The sequence below is a fragment of the Mastigoproctus giganteus genome, chromosome 9, assembly GCF_048544385.1.
Source record: "Mastigoproctus giganteus isolate SK-2022 chromosome 9, ASM4854438v1, whole genome shotgun sequence".
NCBI lineage: Eukaryota > Metazoa > Arthropoda > Arachnida > Uropygi > Thelyphonidae > Mastigoproctus > Mastigoproctus giganteus.
The window spans coordinates 24,063,563-24,076,802 of record NC_143583.1 but is presented as its reverse complement, the minus strand read 5'-3'; the positions used below and the strand labels follow the sequence as shown (position 1 = coordinate 24,076,802).

Genomic DNA, 13,240 nt, shown 5'->3' with positions numbered 1-13,240 from the left:
TACCTGAGCAGGATCATCAACACTTGACCCATCAATATCAAGTGGACCAATCTGATTCATCCCCTTCCTTCTAGAGTTTACATAAGTAAAGAACTCTTTGCTGTTTTTCTTTGCATCCCTTGCCAAGGATTTCTCGTAATCTGCCTTCGCCTGCCTAACCTCCTTTGTAACTTGGTTGCATATCAACTTGTATCTATCATAGGCTTCTGTGTCATGTGTTAATTTGTAAGTATCCCATGCATTTTTCTTCTCTGCCATATGCCTCATTAGTTCATCTGACATCCATTTTGGCCTAAACCTTGAACAATATTTCTTAGTTGGTATGTAAAGCCTAGTAGCTTCCAAGATAAGTTCTTTGAAAGCTTCCCAATTTGAATTTGCTGTTGGTAACATCATCAGTTGGTCCCACTGTATAGAATTTAAATACTGTCTCAGTCCATCGTAGTCGCCTTTACGGAAGCAATAACCCTTCCCTTTACCCCTAATGGTAGTTACCTCTTTGAGTAAATCCCATTTCAGCACACTGTGATCACTGCCACCTAGTGGTTCATTTATCTGCAGATTCTTAATGCATGAAGAATCACTGCTGATAATCAAATCAAGAGTATTACTCCCTCTAGTTGCCTCCCGAACATGCTGATGTAGAAAACAATCATCCAATAAATCCACAAAAGCCCTGCTAGTGTGTGAGTAACCAGTCCCCAAATTCCAGTCAATATCTGGGAAATTAAAATCTCCCATTATAAGACTCTCTGATTTACTGGCCCACTCTATTTCCCTGTACAGTTCCTTATTATACTCATCAGAGTCATTAGGCCTATAGCACACTCCTACTCTCAATTTTGATCTCCCAATGTTTATGTCACACCAAACTGACTCAACACTGCACTGTCCAGCGATGTCGACTGGCTTCACTTCATTGGTTTTTATGTGTTTCTTAACTAATAGCATAACCCCTCCCCCCTTCCTATCCTGTCTATCCTTTCTGTAGACATTGTACTCCCCAAATTGCAGTTCTGCATCCCTTATATCTGTGTGACACCACGTCTCTGATATCCCAACAATATCTGCCTTCGATGTTTTGAGCAATACCTCAAATTCATCAAATTTATTTACTAAACTCCTAGCATTGGTGTACATGCAAGTATACCTGCACCTGTTTCTATTCTTGGCTACCCTAACACAACCCATGTGTTTACTTGTACCGCAATGGCTCCCAGCAGTCTCTGATATACCATGCATCTTGTTTTTCAGGCTTCTGCTGATTCTAATAGAAGCAGTGCAAGAATCTCTTTCACCTCTGCCAGTGGCTACTGTCAATCTATTGGTCTTTGTCTCCCCCCAAGCTAGCAGTTTTCCGACCCACCTAACACTGCCTCGATAGCATCAGCAAATATTCTTGCACCCTTTCTATTTAAGTGTATCCCATCCCTGTAGAAGCAATCTCTCCTGTTAACAAGTACAGCCCAGGCTGAAAAAAATTCTACCCCTTGAGCCTTGCACAATCTTTCCAGGGCCGAATTGATCGACAAGGCTCTCATCATATACTCCCTCCTATCGTGTCTGGGCAGAATTGCCCAGACAAGATATAAAGTTTACTGAATGAGCAGCAGTGTTAGAGGGGAGAAATGTCATCTTTTTTGTATGGATTACAAGTATTAAACATCAAATAATATCCAAAAGTATTGATATTCTCTCTCTCTCTCAGGTATGTACAATAAACAATAAACATAATAAACAACACAGTGCATGTTTTTATGTTCAGTTTGCGTACATTAAGCTGCATAACTACTATGGCAGCAAAACAAAACTTGGCGATATTTGTTATTACATTCGAGGAAACTGATTTCATATACTTCTTGCAAATTCCTTAAGAAGAATCGTTGATTTTTTTAAAATCCTTGTTAATTCTAAGTATGAAAGTATTTTTTTCTCTAATGCACATTTATTATCATTCTCTTTCAAATTAAGTGTGTGCATGCAGACTTGAAGATGAACATCACTTTCATTGGAAAATCAGGCATTTGGTATTATTTCTTAAGGATCATGTTCTTTTCCTATTCTTTCTTCTTCTTTTTTTTTTTTTTTTAACTCTCTGTGGTGTAGACAAAATGTAGACAAAAGCCCATAATATTAATTACAGTTATGTGAATTCTCCATGATTCAACACAGTTTTTGGGGAGGTGAATAGATTAAAAAATTTAAATATGCCATATACTGCATAATGCTACTGTGTGCAATGCATTATCAGATTTTCACTGTAACGATGCTTGCCTGTAAGGTGTTGATAATTTTTGAATTAGACAAAATATTCAGAAGTTATGGAGGACCAAATGCAGATTTTGAATTTCGTTGTAAAGATATTTTGAATAATCCATACAAAAATGCATATAAAATCTTATATTTTATATGCATTTTTGCATATAAACAAGAAACAGTAGTAATTTTGAAATATGTCACATTTTGAATAATATGATATCAAAATAACAGGCTATTCGACACCTGTACAACTCAATGCCAAGATGTTTAGTTCACATTTATTATGTACAGCAGTCAAAATAAGTAGTCAGTTAAGAGTTAAGGAACACATGATAAAAGTTGCAGATGCTAATGTGTGTGTGTGAACTCTTTTAATGACACAAAATGTTACATATCCACTGCAACAATGGTAGATATGTAAATCCACCATGGTTGCAGATACATTAAACTAAGCATCTTGGCATTGAGTTGTACAGGTGTCGAATAGCCTCCTGTGGTATTTCCCACCAAGCCTCTTGCACTTGATCCTACAGAACATCCATGGTCTGTTCTAGCTGGGAATGGCATTCAGTCATGGCGCACACATGCTCGATTGGGAAGAAATCTGGGGACCTGGTTGACCATAACAGTACATTCATACTATGAAGATGCTTAGAAGAAACACTTGAAGTATGTGTTTGGACATTGTTGTGCTGAAAAATGGCATCAGACACTGCAATAAGAAAGGGGAGAGTGACAGGTTCCAGAATCCTGACACCATAGCTCAGAGCAGTCAGATTGCCATTGAACAAACACCAATGACGACTATCAAAACTGCTCACTCCCCACAATAATATCAGCAGGGCATGCAGTATAGTATTCAGCAGGGCATGCAGTATAGTATTCAGCAGGGCATGCAGTATAGCATTCAACAGTGGCTATAGCATCATTGCATTTGCCACATCATCACCACATGTGCATGCAGCAATCATCAGGCTGCAGAAGTAGGATTCATCACTGAAGACCACTTGATGCTATTCTGTATCCCAGGTTGCCCTTGTGGCCTAGCACCATTCCAGATTGTTGAAAGTGGGCAGTGGTCAGGGGTAATTGGTGCAGTGGCTAATATATGCATAGTGGCCCCCCTTCTACCACTTGGCATGCAATAGTTTGATGAGTAATCGGGTGCCAGCCAGCTGATGTCACAGTTTGTTGGATGGTCGGCATTGCTGTGGGTGCAGTGTAAACCTGTTGATGGATAAGAGGATCCTCCTGTTTTGTAGTCCTCTGCTGTGCTCCACTACCCATTTGACAAGCGGTCTTACTCTCTCCCAGACACTGTTACCAACAGATTGTCAGATTTTAAGGGAGTTAAAGAGAATATCATTTATATGTCCTATCATGTGTGGGCAACCAGGCAAGCCTTATAAACCTGGTTGAGTTTATGAGGCTCTGAGAGGGGTTAGTAAAATGAATGAAGGCAGAATTTTCAGTGTTATAAAAAATTTCAGAACTAGGGACCATAAATTCAAATTACAGGAGAAGATACAGGCATACCTCGAATAACGAATAGGATGCTTTCCACGAAATTACTTCGTTAAGCGAAACTTCGTTTTCAGAGGTAAAAATACTATGGCCAGAATAGGAATACGTTCCTACGTAAAGAAAATGAAAAGCTTTTTTTTCGAACAAAGAAAAGTTTTATTAAATAAACAGTCAACTTACATACAAAGTGAAATCACATTTTAAAATATGAGTCTAAAGTTGATTGCGTATGCTTTTTTTCTCTTTCATTTAACAATTGCCTATACGGAGTTATTGCATTTAACACTGATCGCTTAACAATAAAACTTCTTCCTAAATCAGGATCATTTTCACTAAAAAAATTTAAAACGTTTTCAATGTCATTTAAGCACCTTTTTAAATCTTTGGTTGTTAACACTTTTTCGGCAGGAACTTCTTTAACTTCATCTTCATTATCTTTGTCTTCGTTGCTAACGGGGTTTTCTAAATCTTCCACTGAAAAACCATCATCTTCTGCAGTCAATAAATTTCTAACATCCTCTTCATCGACATTTTCGAAACCTATTGATTGAGCCATCTGGATAACTTTATTTCTAATTTCTTGGATGTTATTTTCTTCTTCTAGTACAACTTCTGGCCATATTTTGCGCCAAACTCCATTTAAGCATTTCTTAGTGACTTCTTTCCAAGAACTATCAATGTTTTCAATTGCGTTTTTAATGGTGTAGTTTTTCCAAAAAGTTTTAACTGTCATTTCCTCTTTATCCTCTAGTTCAGTTAAATTGCTTAATGTTCGACGCAGATAATAAGCTTTAAATGATGCTATTACTCCCTGATCCAATGGTTGAATCAGGGAAGTTGTGTTTGCTGGAAGAAACACAACTTTGACAGGAATGCATGTGTCCAACGTGTTAAGATCACTAGGATGTCCCGGAGCATTGTCTAACAACAAAAGAGCTTTTTCTTCAAAGTTGTTTTTTTGACAATACCGTTTTACTTCAGGACAAAAGTGGTTAACAAACCAATCAGTAAATAACTCCTTGGTAACCCACGCTTTTCTATTTGCTTTCCATATTACAGGTAAATTCATTTTTATGTTACCTTTTAACGCCCTCGGATTTTCTGAATGGTAAACTAATAACAATTTTAATTTATAATCGCCAGAGGCATTTGATCCAAAGAGTAACATTAAGCGGTCTTTGGCTGCTTTGAACCCAGCAGCTGATTTTTCTTCAATAGAAATGAAGCTTTTTGTTGGTAGCCGTTTCCAGAACAAACCGCTTTTGTCAACACTGAACACCAAATTTGGTGGAAAATTTTCACATTCAATTATTTCCTTTAGTTTTTCTGGAAACTTATTTGCAGCTTCTCCTGTTAATTTTACACTATGAATCCTGGCCCGTTTTTTTAAATTTCTCGAACCAACCATGAGAAGCCCCAAAGGTTTCCGTAATTTCTTCAGTTTGTTTAGATTTCAGGTGATTAAACTGGAATATTTTTTTTATGTTAAATGGGGCTTGAAATTGCTGACTTCGTTATATCGAAGCTTCGTTATCAGAGATAATGTTAACCGAGGTATGCCTGTATTTAGATTAGATTGTAGAAAGTTTTTTCAGCCAGCAAGTTGTTCGTTGTTGGAACAAGTTGCCTTTGCAGGTAGTTGAGTCTGACTGAATAAAATTGAGATAGTTGAGGCTGACTGTTTGAATAAATTCTAAGGTCAAATAGATAATTACCTATCTGAGGAGGGAAGTGCATAATTTGTATTTTTTTAATTCTTTTTTTTTTTTTTTTTTTGGCAAGCGCAGCAAATCCTGTAGATTCCTTGCACTATATATCTAATAATAATCTCTGCACTGTTGTACTGTCACAGCCCACATGTTCTGTTACATGATGAAATGACCATCCAGCCTCTTGAAGTCCGATAATTTGCCTTTTTCACTTGCTGATATCTCCTTACATTCTGAAGTCAGTTCCTGCAAAACCGAAGCATGTTAACTGCATCATGCACATGTGTTGCTTTGAACTCTCAATCTCTACATTTGTTTTTATATTAGCCAAAGCTTCTGCTCAATTAGCCCTGTATTTTAGTCATTTGTATGTTTCAGCACAACTCATGCACTCGTTGATTTGCATGCATTTTCAATCATTCCTTCTTAGTGCTGCAATTTCGGGGTCATATATGTTATGGCCCCCCGAAATTGCAGCACTCAGTATGTTACTTGTTGAAATTATTCTTTATTTGTATCAATTGTTGCAAATGATGCAAGAAAGCAAGCTTATACAGCATTGCAAAAAAAAAATACACTTCCACATCACCTGTACCTCCCTCCCTAAGAATTTGTCTAGTTCTTCCTTAAATTTATTCAAACTACCCACTTCCACAACACTAGATGGAAGCTTTCTCCAATCGTCTACCCACTAGATGAAGGCAAATTTCTGCACATCTATCCTACAATCATCCTTCCTCAATTTAAATTTACATCCTCTGATATATGTTGTATGAGCAAGAGGAAGGATACTATCAGCATTTAGCTTACTTAATCCATTCGAAGCCTTAAACACCTCTGTCAGATCTTGACACAGGTGTTTAGTCTCCAAATGCTGCAATTTGTAGATTTGAATATTAACACTCATCAGAGTATGCTAATTAGGATATCTTAGAGTATTAGGATACTCTATTAGTATCTTTCATTCCCCTTACCAATCCATTGCTTTTCTCTGCACCTGCTCCAACACTGCATCATTCTGAAAACGAGGCTTCCAGATTCAAGATGTGACCTACTCATTGCCTTATACAACAGGATAATTACTTCCTTATCCCTGTTGACAAAATTCCTGTATATCATTGACAAAACCAAATGAGCTGTTTTGGCAGCCTGTGTGCACTGTTCAGGAAACTTTGAAATGCACAATTATTCCCAGTTCTTCCTTGTTCGTCACTACTCTCAGTGTTGTACTACAAGTTCGTATATTATTCTGGGATTACTGCTACATTGCTTACTTGGATCGAAGAACAAATGAGTGGGTATTGAATAAAATTAGCAGGCCTAAAATTCTTCTTCATAGCATCAAGAAAAGAAAACTCAAGTTTTTTGGTCATATAGTAAGAAGGGAAAACTTTCTGTTGAAGAATATAATGGAAGGAAAAACAGAGGGGAAGAGGTGCAGAGGAAGACCTGCAACTAGGTGGAAGGATGGGATCAGTGAACTTCTGGGCATGACACTTTGCTATTGTTATTGTTATTATTTGGTTTTTAGGAGCATTATCAACTAAGGCCATATTGCTCCGGGGATATGTGGTGGTCATTCCCTGACATTTCCGCATTCTCCGTATTTGGTGGTCATGGGCTCGAACCCCGGTCTAATCAAGGAGCATGTACTACGCACTGCTGCTCCTGCCCACCTGGCTACGGAGGCGCCATGACACTTTGCAATGCTGCTCGTATAGCACACGATCGATACAGTTGGAGAAATTTGTTGGTGGCCACAACAGCTCCTCAGGGAGCTATGTGACTGGAAGAAGAAGACTGCTACATTAAATGCTACTAAACGATTAGTAGCATTTAACATTGATAAATGCTACTTTGCATTTATCAATGTTAAACTCCAGTTGCCACTTCTTGCCCTATCTGCCCAAGTTTTGCAGATCTTGTTCCAATAGCATACTCTGATTACTGTTATTAACCACCATTAATTACTGCAACTAAGATATGCTTTCATCAATATCATTAATAAATATTGAAAACAATAGATTCAGCACCGACCTCCACTAATAACATTAGTCCAGCAAGTCCACCTTTGATAACTACTCTGTCTTCTCCAACTCAACCATTCCTTTATCCATAACTTGCCCCTCATGTCATACCCCTCCAATTTGTACAGGAATTTTTTATGCAGAACAGTGTCAAAAGCTTGTCTGAAATTTAAGTATATGATGTCAAAATTATTTTTGCATCTAGTTCCTTTGTTACTCCATATTATCCAACTAGATTGGTCAGATAAAATCACCCTCTTAATAAATCCATCTGCCATATAACTGCATTCCTGTCTAGATGGTCATGCATTACTGCTTTAACTGTTGACACCATTATTGTCCTTGGAACAGAAGTCAGCTTACAGGCACATTATTATTCATCTCTCCCTTTTATCCTCCTTTTTGAACGTGGAAGAAATTTGTTCATCACATGTGCACATCTATATCATGTCCATAGGGGCCTCCAAGGATCCTCTCATAATTATAGCTAATAGTTTACTTATCTCTTCTGCTACTGCTTTTAATGGCTCCTCCGTAGCCAGGTGGGAAGGAGCAGCAGTGCGTAGCACATGCTTCTTGATTAGACCGGGGTTCGAGCCCGTCACCACCAAATACGGAGGATGTGGAAAGGTCAGGGAATGACCACCGCATATCCCCGGAGCAATATGGCCTTAGTTGCTAATGCTCCTAAAAACCAAATAACAACAGCTACTGCTTTTAATATAATTGCATATATCTCATCAGTCCCAGGTGCCTCATTTACTTTTAGCTTCAATAATTTCTTTTCCACTTTCTTCTCAGTTATCACAAAATAATCCACAGGTCATTGAGTAGCATTTAATTTTAAATTAATAAATATAAATATTTATTTTTTATGTGTTTTTTTTTTACAGAATTTCGGAGATATTCTAAATTTATGTGAATTGCTTTCGCATATACTTGCATTATTTTTTTACAGGTGGAAATATACCATGAAATCTCTAGTATCTTCCATTCCAATGATAATATTAGGACTAGGAAGGCTGGTAACAGTCAAAGCTTCAAATTATCATGAGCATGTTACAGAATATGGTATCCACTGGAACTTCTTTTTCACCTTGGCAGTAACTCATGTAAGCAAACATCTATTCTAATTTTTACATTAATACGAGGATCATGTATGATTCTTCTGAGAATGAGATAATCCCTTAGTATTCATGTTCTTTCTGTGCTGTCTATTATAAGTCATGAAAGTTCTATAAGAGTTACAGTCATCTTGTATAAGATGAATGTGAAACTCAAAGAAGAAATCCTTTATGCATTCTTCATAAGTTCAGGAAATAAAAGGTGTAACTGCTGATGTTTTATGTTCAAGAAATACCCAGATTACTTGGTATATATTATTTTATAAATATTGTAAGTGCAGTCTGAGGAGAAAACCACTGCATCTGTAGGATATTTTATTAATTAAATTAAATATTCTGAAATATATATATGTATTCACCTACATATTTCAAGGCTTGCATCTTATTCCATGTGGTTTGAATTTGGTAGGTAAATCTCGAAATATGCTATTTTGCAAAACCACAATAACAGAAAAAATCAGTGGAGTCCAAACAAGGCTATTTTGTACTTTTAAGGACAATCCAATTGTTTTGATAATTGTTTATCCTTCATCACTCCCACCCTAAATGGAACAAATATGCACAAATCCGTGAAACACCTTTTTTTCCTTTTAATTGCATAAAATAAATGTTTAGCATTTTTACTAAATCGAAAAAAAGTGTTCTACTAATTATGATTTACTAAACTCATTTAAATATTAAACAAAAAATAAAAGAGAGAAACAAATAATAATAAAAAAGAATTATTTTGTTGTATTTCTGAGAATTAGGTCATCCATAAATCATAAATGCTTCTGTTCATCTAGCATCTGTTAAATGCCAAACAGAAAAAATTATGCCTTTAGCCAGCGGGTGGTTGGTTGGTGGAACAGACTTCCATCCCTTGTGGTGGAGGTTGATAGCCTAAATAAGTTTAAGGCTCAGCTGGACAGGTATTTTGAACGAACAGAGGGGTGAAGTGGAAGTGGGTTTTTTTTTTGGCTGATGCTGCATAAGCTTGCTTTCTTGCATCAAATGCCTCTACTAATGCTAATGCTAATGCTAATTTCCTGAATTAAAAAACAGATATTCACTTAACATTCACCAGGCACCTTGTTTCTGTCAGCTGTTTACATTTCATTTTTGCTAATCTAGCAAAACCCATCTCGCTCATCTATTTCTGTTCACAGGAAACGATCCTCCACAGTGCACACACTGCTTGCAACCACTATCAGTAAACCACATCCTCATTGAATGTAGCTTTGTTCAACAGTGCCTGACAGTCTACTTTCAGCTCCCTCTCAAACCTACAAGAACCTCTGTCACTCAGCAGCTTTATAGGTAATTATGCAAAACTCTCCAAATTTTTCTCCTACCTTAAACAAATTAAAATGTATGATCAATTCTAATTGCTCACAGAGCAATTATCACATGTAACCTCACATACTTTGGTAGGTGCGATATGGCCCAAGTAGCAAAATCAAAACTAGCAAAATCAAAACTACTCTGGTAAGATTAGACTGCTCTCAGTGGTGTCTTACAGATACCACATGAGAGTGGGAGTTAAACTACAAGAAACATAAATCATAAATGCTTCTGTTCATCTAGCATCTGTTAAATGCCAAACAGAAAAAATTATTTCTCCTAACTCATAGCATATCAAAACAAAAACAGAAGATCCTATTTAATCATTTATAAAATTATTATGATTATATAACATGGGAAGATTTGATTTTATTTCCAGATTTAAAAAAATAACAGAAAAAGTTTTAAATTTGTCATGTATGAGGTAACAACAAGTGGCAGAGAGTTAATAAACCATTATGTGGGTATACTTTTAGAAGGCTATACCTTTTATGAAATGCACATCTTGTACACTCTGAAAGCATATCATCCATTGAAATATGAGATGGATATGAATTTTGCTAGCAGGGATAAGGAGGTCATTGTCCCCTTGTATAAGGCAATAGTCAAGCCACACCTTGAGTATTGTATACAGGTCTGGAGGCCTCATCTTAGGAAGGATGTAGAGCTGCTGGAATGAGTACAGAGAAGGGCAATGAGATTGGTGAATGGAACAAAGTGTTGCTTTTATGAAGAAAGGCTTAACTTTTGCAAATTGCAGTGTCTGGAGACTAGGCATCTGATTGAGGTGTACAAGGCTTTGAATGGTTTGAGCAGGCTTAATGCTGATGGAATACTTCCACTCGCTCAGATTAAGAACCTTGAGGGAGGAATAGATTCAAATTGAGGAACGACATTTGTAGAATAGATGTGCAGAAGTTTGCCTTTAGCCAGCAGGCAGTTGATTGCTGGAACAGATTTCCATCTGTTGTTGTGGAAGTTGATAGCTTAAATAAATTCAAGGCAGAACTAGACAAACATTTGGAGTGAATGGATGGGTGAAATGGGAAGTTTTTTTTTTTTTTTTTTTTTTTTTGGCTGATGCTGTATAAGCTTGCTTTTTTGCACATATGCCTCTACTAATACTGATGCTAAATGTCCCCAGATTGCACTCTTAATCATTCTTCTAAGATTTTGATTATCACCGAGTAAGACTAACCAGTCCAGTGGTTCTCCCCAGAAAATTTTGTGAGCCAAGTGGCATATGAAGTAGCTGGATAGGGAAGTGTAATACTTAGCAGTATTATAAAATTTTCTGTTATTTATAAATGTGACATAAGCAATTGAGAGCAAAAATTAATTGCATAATTTAATGTTATATACTCCTGTCACATTGATCTCGATCGCATAGTATGTTCGAATTAATATTGATCGATATCAGTGAGCAGTACTATATGATACTGCGAGAATTGCTTAAATTTTAGCTGGGCGGTGCGCCCATTCAATACGTCCTGGGGAGAACACTGCAGTGTGTAGTTACCAACTGTGCTCTTAAAACCACCTTTATGTATATTTATTCAACAAATGATCAGGTTGCATTTGTTTAATATTGTTAGTTCCCACATGAATAGTAATGCTCTTTTTACTCCCCCCTCTTAAAATCTTACAATCTGTTGGTAACATCATCAATTGCCTCTCCTGGCAAACACACCCTGGTTCTGGTCCACCTATCTTTATTACAAAAGTTATTATCTATTTCCCTGATAATAGTGTCTCCCAGTAAAACTAGATCACTTTCAACTAGAGTGCTGTACACTACTGTTCTTATCTGGGACCCAAATTGGGGATGTCTTACTTGACAGATAATGAGATATTTGAGTCCCCAACAAGCTGTGAAGAAATTAGGTGCCAACTCAGCATTCTGATGAGCATCTATGAGAGTTTGAGATGTAGGGTAAATGCCCTCAAAGAAATTAATATGAGTGCCATCAAGCTCTCAGCTGCCCAATTCAATGCCAGAGCTCATTCCTGTGCATCAGTCAACACAGAGGCGATCTCCAAGGCAGAATGCGCTGGTCCCACAGGAACTAGTTATTGTTGGTGACTTGTCAGGGAGATGGGGAATATATTGTACAAAAATAAAGGATAGACAACAAGGAGTCTGCTGACGAGGCTACTAGTGACGGTCGTGTTCAAAGCCGCTAAGTGGATTTTTCTTATTTATTGATTTGAAATTATTGTTTTTCTAAAACTTTTGATTTAAATTTAGTAGTATAACATTATTTTGTGATTTTTTGATTAATTTGGTGTATTTATTCTTTACTCGGCCTTGTAAAAGTATCGGTAAGGGTTTCCACGTGTTCGTAACTGCCGTTACCGTTAGTAATTTTCCCGCCATTGTGATACCGTACTAGATATACCGTAGGTTATATACCGTACTAGATAGCGTTAGTTGAACTTCGTTAGCAGTTAAATTGTACATTTAAATAAATACATATAACGACTTAGATTACAAACGTAATATAATTAATAACATAACATAATTAATTAATAAATTAATAGAATCATGACTCAGACCAGAGCAGCAAAGCAAAAGGCTCAAGCTAATGGAAGTGCTGTGGCTCAGAGCAGAACTGAGGGGGGCAGTTGTCCTCTGACTCACAGCCTTATAAAATGCACTGTTTGCTTGATGTTTGCAGAGCAATTGGGTACGGGACATGATACTGCCAAGGGGGATGTCTTTGTGTGTGCGCGATGCAAGGAGTGTATCGATATCAGGCAACAACTTGGCGTTCTTGTGGGCCTATATGAGAGCTTGAAGGACAGGGTGGATGCCCTCGAAGAAACTAAATTGAGGGGCCCATCAAGCTCTCAGCTGCCCACATCAACGCCAGAGCTTGCACTTGGGCATCGCGTGACACAGAGGCAACCCCTAGGGCAGAATGCGCTGGTCCCGAAGGAACTAGTAGTTGTTGGTGACTCTATTGTCAGGGAAACAGGGAACATGCTTTGTAAAAAAGATAGGTGGAACAGGACCAGGGTATGTCTGCCAGGGGCAAAGATTGATGACGTTGTAGAGCGAATATCATCTTTTAAGGGCACAAAAGGTGATATAGTTGTAGACGTTGGCACTAATAATATTAAGAGTAGGAGACCGGCAGAATTACTTAACAAGTACAGGTCACTGTTGAACAAAAGCCGAGAATTAGGGTTGAATTTGAAAGTGTCTGCAATTCTGCCCAGACACGATAGGAGGGAGTATATGATGAGAGCCTTGTCGATCAATTCAGCCCTG

At 37.4% G+C, this 13,240-nt stretch overlaps 1 protein-coding gene across 1 annotated transcript in view; it reads left to right on the top strand.

Annotated features, from left to right (window-relative positions):
- Positions 1-13,240, top strand: part of LOC150080099 (glucosaminyl-phosphatidylinositol-acyltransferase PIGW-like) — a 63,255-nt gene that overhangs the window by 33,986 nt on the left and 16,029 nt on the right. The window contains exon 5 of the mRNA XM_090381674.1: positions 8,478-8,631. Coding sequence (XP_090237800.1) covers positions 8,478-8,631 — 154 coding nt within the window. The remainder of the gene's footprint in view (positions 1-8,477; positions 8,632-13,240) is intronic.